Source organism: Podarcis cretensis (assembly GCF_951804945.1).
Source record: "Podarcis cretensis genome assembly, chromosome: 3".
Taxonomy (NCBI): Eukaryota; Metazoa; Chordata; class Lepidosauria; order Squamata; family Lacertidae; genus Podarcis; species Podarcis cretensis.
The window spans coordinates 27,602,677-27,621,716 of NC_137172.1; the positions used below are offsets into that span (position 1 = coordinate 27,602,677).

At 41.5% G+C, this 19,040-nt stretch overlaps 1 protein-coding gene across 5 annotated transcripts in view; it reads left to right on the top strand.

Annotated features, from left to right (window-relative positions):
* Positions 1-18,719, top strand: part of PROX1 (prospero homeobox 1) — an 82,229-nt gene extending 63,510 nt beyond the window's left edge. For all 5 annotated transcript variants that reach the window (XM_079968613.1, XM_079968612.1, XM_079968616.1 and 2 more), the window contains one exon: positions 10,769-18,719. In XM_079968613.1, the coding sequence (XP_079824739.1) occupies positions 10,769-10,954 (186 nt within the window). In that variant the 3' untranslated portion in view covers positions 10,955-18,719. The remainder of the gene's footprint in view (positions 1-10,768) is intronic.
* Positions 18,720-19,040: the final 321 nt, after the last annotated feature.

Sequence of the window (19,040 nt, forward strand, 5' to 3'; positions counted from 1 at the left end):
TCACACAAACCTTTCTAAAAAGGTGCTCAGGACTGGGTGTGTTACTGAGGGAAACGGCTTCCCTAGTTTGTGGACCTGGCTTAAACCTTTCCAGGCCCAACATGGCACCTAGACACATGTGCTTCTATGCAAACAGAGGTCACTTCCCAGTAAATGTGTTTAAAATGAAGGTGCAACTCCCCTAAATACAGCTGTATCTAATTGCACTATATTTCTTCTATTTTAAAATAAATTCATTTGCGAAAACACTCTCTCACACACATTCCAAATTAATACTGTGAAACTCAGCCACTCTATCAGGAAACCATTGACCCCCAAATGGACTTGCTTCTGAATAAACATGTATAGGATCGGACTGTTAGACTACAATCCTATATCTCTCACCTGGGAAGGAAGCCTGGGTGGGACTTGCATTTGAGAAGATTTATGTAGCCTTAGACTGTGAAATGTTGCCTATTTTAGAAAATAAACAAATAAACCGCTTAAATTAAAGAAAGCCAGCCCTCTAAGCAGCATACATAAAAACCACATTATCTAGATCTTTTTAAATCTAAAGAGCTACACTCAAAAGTTAAGGACAGAAAAGAGCAGCTCTTTATTATCTACTCCAAAACAATTGAAGTGGCCACATGCAATTAGCTTTAAGGCATCCAAGTCTAGTTTTGCGTTTGTGCGTGTGTGTGCTTTTTTATTTTGTGAATCAGAGTTGTAAAAGCCATCTGAAATATTCATGCAGAATTGTCTGAGAAGCAGTTTCTGTTTTATTTACTGCACACTAGAACAGCCACAGTGGATTAGTTTGACAATACCCGTAACAAAAGCACAACAGCTGATGCGTGTGATGTTAGGAGGTGACAAAACAGTTAAAGTATGCTGCTGGCTACAGGCAAGCAGTCAGCAGATGCAGACAAAAGGGTTTGTGACAAGAATAACTCTCTCTCCAAGGCGAGCAGTCAAGAGTATCCAAAATACCAATACCCTTTTCTCCTTGACATTGTCTTCTTACAGTCAGCATTTTATTGCCCTTTTATAGTCAAAAAAACAAAATGCAGTTCCCCAGGAGATCAGTTTTGACATGACGGCGATCTTCATATCACCCTGACTTTTTCTTTCTTCTGAGTTTAATGACAATTAAATCTAGAGGGCAGCGCTAGTGGTGGTCGTGAGTTTGAAAGTGCAGTGGGAAGGTCTCCTGCACAAGCAGTCCTCTGAATGCATAGCCACTGCACATTTCAGCAGAGGCTGCACACCACAACTGGTCCATAAAAGAGTGACATGTGGGTTTAAAAGAAAAATTGTGGGGGGAAGCATGTTAATAATCTTAAGGAGGCAAGCTCCACCGTTTAAGCGATAAAGCGTGTTAACTTTGTGAAACAAGTTCATTCTCCATAAAATTACAAAATTGCAAGCATCTTGGGGCACCAGTGAAAAGACAATAAAGGCATGAGTGCCTAAAAATAGGCACAGCATCAGCCCCCTTTCACAAAAAGAAAAAGCTTTGTTTGACAGTGAAAAAGTTTTAAGGGACTGAGTAACGATTCCCTGTACAAGCTGATGTTTCTTTCAGGAGAGTGTGAAAAATCAGTTTCCAGAAGGGGAAAACAAGTGGGGAGCCTGATGGAGAGAGGAGAGAGGAGGAAAGAAAGAAAGAGAAAGAAAGTGAAGGCGAGGCTGTCTTCCCTCTAACCTTTGTAATTCCCCTTCTATTCTCTATGACATTCATTCAGCTGCCAAGCATGTTTGGCAAAGGCTCGAGCCAGCCAGCACACTTCCAGTGACCGCTAACCTTGGTATGTCCTGACACTTATGATGAGTATCTGCAGGACACAGAAGGCAGGCAGGCTGCTATGTCAGGCTTTTATTATGTACTGCAGAGGCTGGGGACAGTCAGTTTAATAAAACAAATCATCCTTGAAGGTAAAGCAACTGGGAAGAGGAGAAGGAGGGGGGCAGAGGGGGAGGAGGGGGAGAAAGTCTTTGCTGCACAGGCAAAAAATAAAAATAAAGAAATAACAAGAAAACAACTGTCGGCTGTGAAGGCTCAGTACCAGCCTGTGGAACATCATAAGCACACACACACCCCAAACTCTCACCCTGTGTGCCCTAATTTTAAGTAGGAGACACTGTTTATTTTTTGGCAAACCAGGGAAATGTAACCCTTTGCTGCTTGATTCATTGTGGGTTCCCCATGTTGAGTATGATGTCAGTGAAATTCTGTGCCAGTTTACACTCTTTGTTCCAAACCTGGTGACTTAAAACGGAAATTCTACTTCAGTTCGATAAATTTAGCAGCGCAGCCACTGGATAAGTGTCTGAGCACATCAAATTGTTGAAGTGAAACCCTTTTTTCCCCTCTGGAAAAAAAAAAAAGGCATTCAGCACATATTTGAAAACTTTTCCCTACAGCGGCTCCAAAGCCCTGTGAGGTTTAAGAGACAGATTGGCCCGAAAAGTTACGTTTTGTTAGGAAAAGAAGAACAAGGTAGCTTCGGGCCGATTCATGCAACTAGTTTTAGGAAAAGTGAAAATTACACATTTTCATGATTTTTGACGTTTCTTTATCATTTTTATTTGGCAGCTTATATCCCACTCCTCTTCGCGAAGCCAAGTCAAAGCAGCTCACAAAATATAATATATCAAAACAAATGTAATATCATATACATGACTGATCCTGTTTTGTTTTTGGTAAGAACGCTTAACACAATGTGATGAACGGGTCTTGTGAAGCCTCTGGCAAAGTGTTCAGGGAGAGAACCTAGAACAGTTTCAAATAGTGCAATGAATTTTATACAGGATGTGGCAAGTCAGATTTTGGAGAGACTCTCGTATCTTAAAGACTAGTTGATAACTTTATAAGAAAGTAAAGGTAAAGGTAAAGGGACCCCTGACCATTAGGTCCAGTCGTGGCCAACTGTGGGGTTGCTCATCTCGCTTTACTGGCCGAGGGAGCTGGCTTACAGCTTCTGGGTCATGTGGCCAGCATGACTAAGCCGCTTCTGGCAAACCAGAGCAGTGCACAGAAACACTGTTTATCTTCCCGCTGGAGCAGTACCTATTTATCTACTTGCACTTTGACATGCTTTCGAACTGCTAGGTTGGCAGGAGCAGGGACCGAGCAACAGGAGCTCACCCCGTCGTGGGGATTCGAACTGCTGACCTTCTGATCAGCAAAGTCCTAGGCTCTGTGGTTTAACCCACAGCGCCACCCGCGTCCCTTTTATAAGAAAGTAAGAAACGCTTTACTCCGGTTTGTTTGGTTCCATGTAAGGTTGGAAAGAGAAGCTCCATAGCTCATTGGTGGAACATCTGCTTTATATGCAGAAGGTCCCAGGATCAGTCCTCAGCCTCTGGACTGCGAGATACTTCTCCCTGCAGTCCTAGGAGAGTGGACAATATGAAGCAATATGAACCACTGGCCTGACCAGCAGAAGGCAGCTTTCTAAATTCCTACTCTCCCCCTTTTATTAGCAAGTGTTTTCACTCATTTGTGTGTCGTTTCAATTGGTTTGCTCTCTGATTGCCTCCATGCGCACCCCTTGAGGTATGCCATAAGATGACTGACAAGCAGGGATTAAGAGAGCCAGTTTCTCTGCCTTGTAGCAGTGGAGTAGACTGTGTGGCACGTAGTCTGAGAGCCCTAGTATTCCGTATCAAAATGGTAGAGTCAGATGGGCTTTTTATCTAGCTGCCGATGCAAGCAAGTAGTCCTAACCAATGGCAGGTTCCCATTGTACAGCAAACGGTATATCCAGACTGTACAATGGAATATGGCTACTCCAAGTATTATTATTAAGCATTTCTATAGAACACATGTGTGTTCAAAGCACTTCACTTGCATTAACTTGTTGTAAGCTTGCCTGTAACCCTGTAATGTTGATTAGCACTATTATCTCCATGTTGGCGATTAGGTGGTCTAAGGAAGTGAGAGAGTGTTTCTACCCCACCCTTCCTTGTAGAAGCAAAGGGCAGCCTAACAATAGAAAAATAAAACAGCAATATCAGTATTTATAGTTTAAAAAACATATCAAATCCTATGGTGCTATCTTGCAGCAGCAGAGCACTATACCAGAACTGCACTCAGTCCAAAGGTCTGGGTAAATAGAAATGTCAGCTGCCTACCCACAATGCTGTACCAACTCTCATGTCAGGGTGTACCTCTACATTGATTCTGCACGTGGAAGTCTAGTTATGCATACAAATCTGGCTTCCTGGATTGTGTTTCCATTGCTGGTTGACATTTCTACCCAAACCATCCATGTGGGGGGTTTTTTGGATGGCGGAAGGAAAAATAACACTCAGCATTTAAATAATGCTCATGAGCTGGGATGAGGAACTGGTAGCCCTCCAGATTTGGTTGGACTTCAACAGCCAGCATGAACCATGGTCAGGGACGATGGGACATCATCCAATGATACGCAGAAGGCCACAGATTTCCCCTTAAGAGGATTCAAAGCACTTCATTTTATGAGATGCAGCTCCTGTAATAAACGAACAAGTAAGCAGGGCCCTTACTAGGCAACCCATCTCCTCCCTCCTCGTGAGAAAATAGTGCATCTTAAGTGGGACTTGGATGATTTGTAAGACTGGATGATAGGCAATTGCTGAACCAGCTCATAGGTTCACAGATAACCTTTACCAGTGCACACTGGCCAGGATGTTCCATCTTTCGCTTATTCAACACTCCCTAAATAATCAGTAGTTTTTCACCAGTACTTTCACTGCTGGTTTCTCTGCCATGTTGTAGACATATATAGCCATTTGTCCCTGGGATCTGCTGGTTACGTGGAGCAATGTGTGGCTTCTTTTCTGAGACAACCGTGTCTAAGTCTGAAGTCCACCACCTAGCTCCCCCTCTCAGCATTGTCTTTCCTCCTGGCGAATGTCAAGTATTATTATTTGATTGACTGCAGCCACCTGATGCTAGGAAAATGTTCTGGGTTCATACTAGGGATTGTTGTTGAGTCTATAAAAAGAAATCTGGACGGGGGTCTTATTTGTCACTGAGGCATTGTTTCTGCAGATGTTTCTGCTGGAGAGATGTTCAATCAGTTAGGTGTAAAGACGTACTTAGTAGGTCATCATCACTTAGGGTCAGGCAAAAGCTACCCCCAGACACACGCAATTAGCACAGCTGACTGCTTAATTGCCCACTTGGAGAGAGAAAAATATCTATCTAGCCACCCATCCATTTAAACAATTAGATGCTTTGCCTCAGAATATGCAGTTCTCTTAAGAAAATATTGTACTCTTCGTGATTGGGAATGGGGGGGTCAGCTACAACTGAGGTGGGAGGAGTGCTTAATTTCAAAAGATAGTCTCTCAGGCTCAAAACAAGCCTGGGAGCTGCATCTCCTGACCTGGAAATTTTGACATACTGGTTGTGGTTAGTCAGTGGTGAGGGAAAGGCATTCTGCATAGGCCCAGAAGCTCTTTTTTGTTAAAAAGAAATAGCAAAATCCATCTAATTCACATGGTATGGAAAACAGGTCGCAGAGCTTAGCTCTGCTGAGCCCTGGCTCAAGCTAAACCCTGGCTATTAGGATAATATGCAACACAAAGGAATAAGCTAAGGCTCCCTGGCATGAAGAAGCAAGCTGGATGGACAATAAAAATAGACCAGGTCTGGAATGGCTGAAGACTGTTGTAAACCTTTGGAAACATAGGGTAGGCAGCCACTCATTTTGCAAATGTTTCCTCAGAACGAAGGAGGGGAATTTGTAAGGAACTCAGCTTTCGGCAAATTTACCTATAAAAGCTGTTACTGCTTGATATTTTCTCAAGCTATTTGCAGTCCCAAGATACCTCCCTAGCTCCCATATATGCATCGTATGTTTCAGTCAACTCTGACGTTGTCCTTTCTGGTTTTTTATCTGTTTTTATTTACAGCAGGAGTGGGGAATAGTTTTCAGCCCCAGGACCATATTCCCTATGGGGCACCCTTCCACTGGCAGGCAGGGCAAAAGGCAAAAGTGGGCGCAGCAATGAATGTAAATTTTATCTTTGCACAGTAGGTTAGTTTTACACACACACACACACACACACACACACCTCTCTCTGTCTTCCATCCAGGCAAGCAAGAGGCGTTACCAGAGTTCAAGGACACTTTCCACCCAGGCAAAAGTACTCAGGGAACATCTGAAGCAAGGCCAGAGAGAGTCGTTGCCTGGAGAGTGAGTGTGTGGCTGGGGAGAATCTCGTGAGGCTTGGAGGGTCACATTTGGCCCCAGACCTGTTTTTTTTTTACAGCACTGTGTTGTTCTTTTAGAGATGAAGCAACTCAAGCTGCATAGATTAATCTAAAACTGGGAGTACCGTAGCAGCCATGAAATCAGGCATCTGATTCTTTCGTGTCATATGAGTTACTTTGAATTTCATCTGAAGCTTGAAGCGCTTCATCTGTTTTGAAGAGAAGCTGTAGGAGCTCTTAATCATCTGCTATAATTGAATAATCTGGGGTCATCTCCAAACCTGGCTACCTTACTGTTCACCTCTCATCAAGTTAACAGTGAGAGTCTGCAGACCCTTGAAGGGCCCTGCTGTTTACACTTCACATAGCATCCATTTATTCCTGCCCTCTGTTTCCTACTGTTCTAGCGGTTCCTGTAAGCAGCAGCGGCCGGCGTGCAGGGGAGAGGCGGTGCTTACCTGAGCTCCTGACATCTGAGCTGCTGTTGCTTACCAGGAGGGAGAGGGGCAAGGCGGCAGAGAGGCTGGCACAGTGAAAACCCTCCAGCTGAGTCAATCCAGCTCTACTGTCATTGCGTTTGCATCATGCTGACCTCCCCACTGCCTTGGTCCTCCCCTTCTCCCTCCTGGTAAGCACTAGTGACTTGGCTTTTAGGAATTAATGTGAGCATTGCCGCCCACAACACCATCGACTACAGACTTTATGTGGCCCTGTACCCAATCACTATCACATTTGTTTGTTTGTCACATCCTCTGAATAACCTCTAGCAAACTATTCCTGGCATCATTTGAACGGATTAATGAATAAAATCTAAATTTTTAATTTGCTTACCAAAGATGGTGTGTGTGCATGCATGGGGGTGTGTGCACTGAAATATCAAAGTTCTTTAGGAACACTTGGGAAAGTGTTATTTGGCTCTACAACCTTTGTCACTTCTCTTTCCCATTGTTTCCCTCCAACACGTTCAGTGAAAGTTATTGCAAAGTATCCATTCAGCTTTTCTTCATTTGGAGCTCTCTCTTTTTTTTACACACATTTGTTCTGTAGGAGTTTTCCTGTGAAACGCCCTGAGACCTCCAGGTTTGGACACTATGTAAATTCAACAAACAAACAATTAAATAGGTGTTCCATATATTCTCTGGAATGATGTCCCGCCTCTGTGGTGATACTGGTTTGCTTGTTCATTTGCTTGTCTAGCATGGCCTTCTCCAAGCTACCACATGCTTCAGACTGCGGTTCACATCAGCCCAAGCCTTTATGGCCAGTGGGTTGATGGGAGTTGTGGTCTAGCAACATCTGGATGGGCACAGGTTGTGGAAGGCTACTGGCAAAGGGCTGGGTGCAACAAAGAGCTGTAAGACTCATCACCACATAACAATCCCTGCCAATCAAGACTAGACATTGATGGGCTGGCTTAGTATAAGGCATATGGAGAAGCACCATCACAGCTCAGTGCTAAAGCATCAACTGTACCTTGCATGCAGAAGGTCCCAAGTTCAATCTCTGGTATCTCCAGTTAGAAAATAACCCTGCCTGAAAACCTAGAGAACCACTACCAGTTTGTGTAGACCAATGTTCTTCAGCCCTAGGTCCCTGCCCTGATGTTGTTAGACAACATCATCCCATCATCCATGACCATGGACTAGATTGGCTAGGGATTGTGGGAGTTGTAGTCCATCAATATCTGAGGACCCAAGGTTGAAGATCACTGGTGTAGACAACATTGAACTAGATAGACCAATGATCCAGTTGGGTATTAGGCAGCTTCCTGGAACTGGGATGGGGAATCTGTGACCTCCATATGTTCGACTCCAACTCCCACCAGCCGCAGCCAGAATGGCCAGTAGTTAGGGGTCATGGGAGTTGTAGTTCATCCACATTTGGAGACCACAGCTTCTTCATCCCTGCCATAGTAAGTTCCCTTGCCTTTTTATGCCACCCTTGACTCCATTTCTTTTTTTATGAGGGCACTTAAGTTCTCTTTTCTAATCTGTAGCACAACTCTGAAGGGGAAAATGTCTGTTGTTTTTGAATACTTAACCAAACCTACAGAAAAATATTTGACTTTATTTATCAAATATTTGTTATCTTTCCATAACATTTGGCAAATACCTCCCACCTTCCCCAAACTCCCAGCCCTCCATAATCAGATTTGGACAATAACAAGAGCTGGCGTTTTCAAGGGACGGATTCCTAGAACTATACAGCCTCTGATTGTAGACCCCTACAACACCAGCATCAAATAGTTAGCATATTTAGTGTTTATATGACTAAAGAGTCAAACACAGTGGTGTGTTGTCGAACTATTTTCCCCTAGAAAAGACGGACATTTTTTTCAATCCTGAATATTGAATGCCCCCCCCCCCGTCTCTCTTTGCATATCACGCCTTCAGTATTATGAGTCAATATGCCATTTGAAAATGACACTCAGTGTTTGGGTCCAAATTCCACCCTCTAGCGCATGCAAGCGACTCCCACTGACTTCAGCAGCAGCTGATCACATGTCTGCCTCATGGCAAAACCTGGCTCCTAGATCACTGCTGTGTCATCTGCTACAACGGGCGAGAAAGCTTTCGGCGCTTTGTTACAGGAGGAGATGTTTAAGGTCTTCTGTATAAAGTGTGAAGAAGGTGGATGAACTCCTTTAAGAGCAGCTGGGAGCAAAGGGTTTTGTTAGCTGGATCTGAAATTACAGATAGTCAGTGGTCCACGTCTTCAGGAAAGTTGTTTGAGTGGGTTATGCCCCAAAATGCATAGAGAAATGCTTGAGCTGAACATAAAAAGTTGGCTTAATCAGGTCAAAACTCACTGACCAGATGACACACCGGCCTGGCAATTGTTTATGCCCCCATCAACCACGCAAGATCTCACCAATTTTGACTAAAGGAAATAAATCTAGATTAGACCCTGATCTAGGGTGGACACAGAGAGGTTTAAGCACCCTAATGAGGATGCAAGTTGTGCCCTCCCAGATGTATCATCTGCTGAGCAGGGAGGGACAGTACAGTGGTACCTCGGGTTAAGTACTTAATTCGTTCAGGAGGTCCGTTCTTAACCTGAAACTGTTCTTAACCTGAAGCACCACTTTAGCTAATGGGGCCTCCCGCTGCTGCTGCCCGATTTCTGTTCTCATCCTGAAGCAAAGTTCTTAACCCGAGGTACCACTGTAATCCCCTTCCTCAGCTCTTTTTGCACAGACTATCATCAGAGGAGGGGCGGAGGGAGGGAAGCTGTGTGCCTTTGGCCACTCCCACTGCTGGTATGTGCAGTCCCAGGTCTTCAGAAGCTCTGCTGACAAGAGTTGCATTGTAAGTGGCCACTCGCATGGGATGGGCATGACAAAGTGGGTTTGAATCTGCATTAAACAATACCGTAAGAGTTTCCTGTCCAAGCAACTCGACAGCGCTACAGCCTCTTGGCTGCATAGATTCAACTTGCAAAACAAATGAATGAAAAGGAGATGATTTAGAGGAAGTTGCCTTCATGACAAGGGCACTTTTCTCCAACCCACAGTTGCAGAAGATGCTGGAAGCTGCCTGTCCGTGTGCAAAATGATTTCCAATACGCCAGATAGACTGGGTTGTCATTTAGAAACCGAATAGGTCAGAAAGAACCTGGGTCCGTGGTCACAACACAGACACACACCGAAAGCATAAGGGTGTGTTTTTATCTGAACACTCATGTTGAAGGAGGGCTATAATGTCTGAGTGCAAGAAAATGATATGGGAGCACAACAAACAAAGCAACTTCTCAACCAGGCCATTGGAAGGGAGCTTGACTAGGTGCTCCTTTTAAAACAGCTAAACATCATTATTAGATACCCTTATTTCTTTGCTGGGCTTTCAGAATTAGCTGGGACTAGAACAACAATAACAAAATTTATTTATACATACATACATACATACATACCCATCTTTGTTGCCCTAGCCATTCTGGGCAGCTTCCAACATAATATATAAAGAAACAATCACAACAGAACACAACAGAACATCACACATTAAAAGAGTCCCGATACAGGGCTGCCTTCAGACGTCTATGGAAGGTCATATAATTATTTATCTCTCTGCCATTTGATGGGAGGGCTTTCCACAGGACAAATAATAATAAAATATTAATTGAGTCTGCTGGAATTAAGAAGCAACGTTATTTTCAGCACGTGCTAAATTCTCAGAGAAAACAGGAAGAAACACATCAATATTTGGGCAAAAAGCCCCTGCAGATCTTCAATAGCTGTGTATTATTGCTCTTTGTATTTTTATTTTTTTTTACTCTTTCCATTGCCTTCCTCTGCTAATTATATCTTATAAATCGAGCACCCACTAAACCCAGATGTTCATATTTTAATACCTACATTCTGTGGTTCAACTTTGCAAAGCTAGCTAACACATGTTTTAAAAGTTATTACTATTGTACTATATATAACAGCCTTGCCTAAGAGAATAGAGGCCTGCCGCATTTAGAAAATGCAGGTGCTATGTAAGCTCCCTTTTGAAAGCAAGAACTTAGCTCAGTTTCCTTTGAAGACCCAGAGACTTGAAACTGAAAACTTTTATTAATGCCATTGTCTCCTTGTATCAGCAGGTTCCAGAGAGATTCCTGGAAGTGGCTCAGATCACATTACGAGAGTTTTTCAATGCCATTATCGCAGGCAAAGATGTTGATCCTTCCTGGAAGAAGGCCATATACAAGGTCATCTGTAAGCTGGACAGTGAAGTTCCTGAGATTTTCAAATCCCCAAACTGCCTCCAAGAGCTTCTCCATGAGTAGAGATTTCAACCACTATTTATGAATGTATAAAAAATTAGCAGACCCCATTTTTGATGCCCATGTTGTGCATGTGAGTGCGTGTGTGTGTGTACGTGTGTCTATATTAATTATATATATATATATATATATATATATATATATATATGGAATCAAATAAGAATCCACCATGATTATTTTTATTTGATAAGTAACAAGTTGATAATTATTTTAACTCCAAGTTTTGTTTTACTTTTGCCCATGATTTTTAATATTTGGAAGGGGAAACATTTGGGTTACTTTTCTTTTTCAGGGAGAAGAATGTTTTGAAGTGTGTGCAAGCCTGTTTTAGTAAGTTTAGGGCATTACATTTTGCTACAAAGTGGCATTTTGTCTTAGAAAGACAAATGTCGCAATCCTACAGTGATGTTTTCTTCGTTTGTACGAAGCTCGCAATTCTAGAGAGGCATTTTACAAGCATAGAGCTTTCTAAATTTTAGCTCAACTGTTCATTGAAGGCAGTAGATTTTTTGTGTTATAGTTTAGAAGACATATAAACAACCCTTTCAGTTACTTAAAGGCAGTATCTATCCACACCAGTCTTCAAGCTTTTCTCTTACAAGAACAACATATGCCCCCCCCCAAATCATTTTGCCCCATTTTCCAGTGCCCCTAGATGCTGCTGCAGCCATGTGCATCTTCTGCCATATACCCTACTGCAATGTTCTTCAACCTTCTGTCCCCAGATAGTGTAAGGTCATAAAACCATAGAATGGGAAGGGACAACATTCATCATTGGACAACAGTTCTCATCAGCCACAGCCATTAGCCAATGGTTAGGGAAGATGGGAGTTGTAGTCCAACAACATCTGGAGACTCAAGATTGAAGAAAACTTCTCTACTGCAGTGATTTCCCCATCTTGTCCATCCCTTCAGTAAGGTAGGGAATGGAGAGGAAGAGTTTCTGTGAACCCACTGCAGGCCTGAAAAGGCTCTATTTTGGATTGGACCAAGATTCCAGCAAGGTTCGGGTCCAAACAGATTAGGGAGATGGAGTTAGAACCCCAAATTCCAGTGCCGAGAGTTTTGCTCGCTTTTGGGCTTTGCTCCCACCACTGTTCACCTAAATCTTGCCACCACCACTACCCAACTGCATTTCAAACAAAGCAATACTGCACAAAACATAAAGTAAATTAAGGCAAGGGGTTTTGGTATTACCGAAGAGGCTATACACAGCATTCTAGGAGTGATTTTAAGTGTCGTAATAATACGGTCAGCTTATAAAAGCAGTAGTATTTCACTCTCCGTAGAGCAAAAAACAAAAACAAACTCTTGCATGGCTCTCAGCCATAGCTGAGCATTTTTAAGTCCCATTATTTCACCAGTAAATATTGTGGTAACTCTCTCCTGTGGGAATCGGTGTGCCTTTAAGGTTACAATCCTGTGTACACATACTCGGGGAGGTATGTGCCATGGAACCTAGAACTTACTTCTGAATAGTTGTTGTTAGGATTAATCCTCTTTATTAAGGTGTCCTTTCCCTTTACCACACTGAATGGTCAGGTTTCCCCCCACATCCTGGGAGCCATCTTTATCAAAATACTTTCCTCTGTCCCAACCAGACACTCGAGTGGTGTATATATTTGATATTTCACATTTTTACCTGAAAAGCAATGTTTGAAATTACCCTTTCATCTGAAAAACACTGTAACATACCTTTGCTTTATTCTAAAAATTAATTGCCGAAGAAGCAAAAAAAGAAAAAAAGAAAAATGTAAAGCAAAGCAAAACAAAAAGATACGTCGGATCAAAGTACAAGAAAGCTTGTATTTTTCTGGCTGGGGTTGATGGGAGCTGACATGTGGAGGGCACCAGATCAGAGAAAGCTGGCACAGAGACATTTAAGACATTTTTTGTTTAAAGGAATAAACACAGCACAATACACAGAGAGAACACAACTCTAGCAAAAATGGGCTATTCCAACTTTCATTGAACCCAGCGGGAACCTAAGTGGTTAACGGTGCTTTCTCACTTCCTTGGAGTTGAACAGGCTTCAGTGCCTCTGGGTTTGTTGCCTATAAATCATGGAAAAACTTTCTCCCTGTCTTTGGGGCTAGGGAAGCAGAAGCTAGCCACTTTTATTATTTCCTCAATCGTAAGTGATTCATTAACACGGAAGTAAACCTGATCAAACCACTTCTCTTCTACAACAAAAGTAAGCGGCATAAAATAAAAAAAAGAGCATAGTGCTTACCAGAATGGGGCTTACCAGTGCTTTTCTGTCACTTCTCATCAAGAGAACTTTCCCCTTTTTACCACCACCTTGCGTTGAAGAGCCACATGCATCAATGCGAGTCCTGGCTGCAGACAAATATGATTTCACCAAGGCCAAACGAGACATGATTCTTCCTTGAAACACCCAATGGAAATGGCCATCATATGCATATTCCTGCCCCTCTGTAATATCTACTATACATCACTATATGCAGCCCATAATGTTCTATGCTTGTCCACCTGAATGGGGCAGGAAGATACCACAATAGCCAATTGCTTTATGTTGTTGCTGTGAGGAGATAGACACATGGCAGCCATTTTCGGCGCCGAGTAGATAAAAAAAATATGGGTCTGAATATAAGCCGTCCCCAAATCTAGCCACTCCCTATATGGATTTGTTAAATCAAGGTATCTCTAGCTATAAGAGCACAATCGTAGACTGTATTCAGGTTTATACAAGCCAGATTTTGGGGAGGGGCAGGAGAGTGTGGCCTATATTCAGACCACTGCAGCACTTAGCGGATCTAGTTGGCCCTGATTTTTGACATTTACTGAAACAGAATTCATATTTTAAAGCAGCCACAGATGGAATTTCTCCACAAGGTGACCAAAATAAGTTTACCTTAGAGTGGAAAATTAGTAATAGGAGTTGAATGAATACAACTGCAGTGAATTGATACAATAACCAGCTTTTTTCTTAAAAGCTCGCTGTTAGTTTTAAATGCTTTCTTCAGTGGTCTCCTTTTTACTTTGGGCATTTTTGCAAAGGTGTAGTGTCTAGTAATGTTTTCTTATATTCTATGGCACTATGTATTTGTCGTTTCTCTGTTGTCTTTTGTACAGATGCAGTAAGAATTTATTGTTATCTGGGCTAGCAGTTTTCCTTATCCACCCCTTACTGGCAATTTGATACAGATTTGATACCAGTTAGCCAAGGTATCTTTTTTATAGCTTAGCAATTAAATTTTTTTTTAAAGGACCCTACCTTTTACTCCATTTCTTGAACTTCATTTTTTTTTCTTATTAAACCATTGTCTTTTGAGTTTGAAGAGTGAAAGTTTACCCCATGCAATATTATATATATTTTGAAAAAGCTGACCTAGTCATTGCGAAGATGCTTCATTTACAAATACTGCTTGAAGAGACAGAAATGGATGAAAGTAGTAGTCAGTGAAAGCCTTAAAAACCTGCTGATTAAAAACAAGCAAACTAGGACACCAGGACCACAATCTAGCGACCCTCTTCCACATGCAATAACAGAATTTATCCATGCTGAGTACTCATTTTCTTGGTGCAAGACTTTTGCACAATAATACAAGCAAATACATTCAGGCAACATACACTACAAGCAAAGCCCAATGGGTCTTTTCATATGTAACATCCCTGGCCCAGTAAACCATGGTTTTTTAAACTAGGAACATGGCTCTCCCCTTGCATGTCATTCTTAGCATTTCAATCCTGGTTTGTTTAAAATCTACTTCCCAATCGTATCCAAACTTGGGAGCTGTGATACCAGTTTATTAACCAGGATCTTAAACTGCAGTTTGATCCACATTCAAGAACCTGGCTAGTAACCTGACATCAAACCACAGTTCCCTGTTTCGGACATGAGCCATAGTTTATACAGACCAGGATATAAGTGCCAAGCAGGTGCACAAAATGAGGAAGCAAGGGCAGAGCTTTCTGGCTTGGCACTTGTTCCTATCTTCATAAACTATGGTCTATTGAATGTCTGAACTGCGCCTAATTGTACATAAGCTTCTTTTTTCACTTGCCACTCTGTGGGTTGCAGCCCCTGCTGTTATTTTCAGATGTGATTTGTGTCTATGCAGTGTAGGTGATTTAGCCAATACCATGGGATAAAGGACCACCAATTAGTTGTAGTATGCTTTGCACTCAAAGCAAGCCATGCTGCTTCCAGACTTCCTCTAAAGTACTTAGTACAGTTTTGCTTTTTGGATCCATACAGTTGACAGCATAATTGCCACTCTTTTAATTTGTGCACGATAGCCAGACCATTAAGACATTTGTATATGTCGGATTTTGCTGACGATCTCCTGCAACCCCACGTTCAGGAGGTTTGTTCCTGTTCCAAGCACTGCTGGCCTAGATGTGCTTAGTGACATTGGAGGCAGAGCTATTGCCATGCCCAAATAATGACTGCAGCTCTAGATTTCTGCACTAACAAGTACCTCTTGCTTGAAGTACTTACTGCTGCGTTTTCTGCCCTGCTGTGCCATCGCTGCTCAGAACATCTCAATATGCTTCTTCATTGAGTATTGGGACTATTCCATTTCTGATTTAGGACACATTTCTGCTGAAGCTTTCTGGAAATGTAGAGGAGGCCTTCAAGAGCTATCCCCCCCCCCCCCTTTATGCTATCACAAGAACAATTTACCATTGGGCTGTGTATATACTTAACTTTATTAATTGGGGAGGGGACCCATTTTTGTAGCGATTGCTTACATACAGAGTCTGCTGTTTCATTGGCCAGTTTCACATTTAATCCTAAACTAAACCATGGCTAAGCGTGAACGTGCAAGTGAGGAAAAATCATAGTCTCTTCACGCCTCTCCTGGTCCTGCTACTGTCATGTTATGACATGGTTTAGTTTTGTGTTATGTCTGAACTCAGGCTAATGGTTTGTCTTGCTCCAGACAAACCACAAGCTGTAGCCATGGTTTGTTCTTGGCTTACGGAGGGAGACTCAGCTTTAGACATTATGTTAAACCAAACCATGTTTTACTTTTGGGTAGTGCAGGATTGAAGCAGCCACACTTTACATCTGAGTATTGACACAATTGTTCACTTTTGCTAAGCTATGTTTTGCCTTTGCATTATGTATGAACTCAGCCACCTAGAAACATAAAAAACCCACAACTACCATACTAAAGCCATACTTCACATATAATATATATAAGAAGCACTTCTAGAAATATTTTCCTTATACGTGTTTTTGTTTTCGCTGTTAATTGTTAGCATTACTGGTTTTGTGCGATTATCACTACTATAATTATTATTGACTGAAAATGTGATTATTTGAATTTGGTTGAACACTACAGCTTGGGGCATTATTTTATTTATTTATTTATACGTAGCATACATCAAATCACTAGTGAATAACACACAAGAATGCTAAGGAAGGAAAAACAGGCAAGTCTTGATCTGATACATTGAAATATACAATTCAACTAGATTTATGGTGACTTCATTGCATTATATAGCCATATTGCCTTTGTGCCTTCCAAGGCACATAAAATAAAATAGAAAGCATCAATCTTTGCTGCACTTCAAGTAGTCTTCATCATCATTGCTCTTTAGTATTCCCTATATATATATATATATATATATATATAATCTGACCCTGATCCTACAGATGTCCATTGCCATGGAAGTCTTTTGTGCAGAAGGGGTTTCCCCCTACTGTGCTGCCCATTATAATCCCATTATGAAGAAAGCAAGAATGCAGTTGAGGCAGCTGCCTCTGCCATGCCCCAAATACAGTAATGGTTTTGTAGGTGAGCTACTCCTTCTCCAGATATACAGGGTATAGCAGTACTGGCTGGAATATATTCCTGGGGAGCAGACCTGAGTGAAGACCATCGCTCACCCCAAAGTCAGTTAAGCTAAGCTTACCAGACGTCCCCGTTTCCCGGGGACAGTCCCCGGATTTACAAATCAGTCCCCTGACAAAATCCATCTATTTAGTAAGAAGTTGAAAAGTGTCACCGGATTCATTGAAAAAAATCTGGTAACCTTAGGTTATGCCCAACCATGCCCAACCAACCAACCAACATCCCACCAATAAAAACTGGGAGAATTCAGTTCCCAGCTGCAGTAGAGCCATTGCCTTCGCAACCTCGGCAAAACCGACATGAGCTTGTAGTGCAGATGTGCTTTTGCCATTACGATGTGTCTCTTGCGGCAGCTTTGCCTAGTGGTAGCAGTTGCTGGTGTCGTATTGCCATAGCTGTCAACTTTTTCCTTTTTTTAAGGGAAATTCCCTTATTCCGAATAGGATTCCTCACAAGAAAAGGGAAAAGTTGACAGCTATGCGTATTGCTGACCCTGTGCTGCTGAGCCTGGGATGTCAGCAAACTACCGCAGGCGTGGCATGCCCGCAATAATCACACACCCCTCTCTCACACAGACACACAGACACACCAGCTGCCCTGCCGTTTCTGAGCAAAACTGTGCATCCGATTGGGTCATCAGGCTGCTTTTGTTGTGGTAAAGAAAGGTTTACATGGGGAAAGGAGTTCAAAAATAGTTGAGATCCAAACACTGGCCCTTCCACCTCCCCGATCTGTGTAGACAAAGGTGAGGTTATAGTGAGTGCCTAGACCTTACATTCACCAGCAGAAGGATTAGGGAACAACAGCACGACAAAAATCCTTCAAATCACCACTTTTTCCTCCCTTCACAAGTACAACTGTTCTTGTGCCTTCTGTGGCTTAACAATTTTCATCTTTTTGAACCTTTTCCTGCCCCTTTCCTCACAGCCGCAATAAGCTAGGTTCTTTTCTCCCACCCTCTCCCACCCCGTTTTTTCAGCTGTTTGACATGATGTTGATAGCTATGCATATTTTGTGTCTTTTTAAAGAAAAAAAATTAAAAAGCAGGAGACTAAGTTTTTGAAGAAGAGAATTTTTAGAACAGTTTGATAATGCAAATTATTTTTTTCTCAGTCCTTTGGGCGGCATTCAATTTTGGAAAAAAAACAACAAAATCTTGTAGAAAGCCAACTTTTTTGTAATAGTGGTGCAGATCTTGTGTTTTCTTAGCCTAATAAAAAGTAGTATAGAAGCAATATTTCATACGTAATATATATATGTGTATACATATACATACATATATACCCACATATACATACGATAATATATATATAGATATATATATATGTATATAAGCTTATACACACACAATATGCGTGTGAAGTGAAAAGCTTACCTTTTTCCAATGTAGATTAAGAACCTATTTTAGACATTTGTTATGTTTTGTGAGAAGAATGTTCTATTTGAAACTATGAAACATTTAATTCTTACTGTATCTCTGGTTGTGTAATGGGAGCGCTTCACATTAAATGGTTTTTAAAAAGTGAAAGATATTAGAATGTAGTAATTATTTAATGAAGTGTTCGCCCATATAATCCTGAGGTTTGCTTTTGTGCCTCTGAGTATTATTTAATTTAAAGTGTTTTAAGTTTGCAGAATCATTGTTACTGTACCAGGTATGTGGGTGAACATCTATAGCTGAGGGGAACTTTTATAAAGCAATGTATATATTCAGCTTGATGGCTTTTCTCAAATAAAAGGCACATGATTTTAATAACTACACTCTGAGAACATCTGTTAAATTTATAGGAAACGCTGCAGTAACTGTATAGATAGTTGAAAGCATTCTTTAAAACCCAGCTCAATACTTTTTAAAAGAGCTCTCTCTCTCTCTCTCTCTCTCTCTCTCTCTCTCTCTCTCATCATGTGTCCAGGACATGAGTGATTCAGTTTCTGTAAAATTACTGAATTCCCCCCCCCCCTTCCCATGTGCACAAAATAATTTATTGGCAAAGGGTTCCCTCCCTCCAGGTTAATAGTAACTAAGAAATAAAAGATTTTGTGGCTTTAAATATAGGACTTTCACCAGCAGAACAGAAAGATATAAATATATATAAATATATATAAATAAATAAATATAAATATATATAAGAAGTGGTTTGCAAACCCCCTCAAATGAGCATTGTACATGAAAATGAATCAAAAATTAAAAAAAATAAATCCTCCTCTATTAGTCATGTGTATTATATAGTAATTATTGATGTTCTAGTGCAAAGACTTCT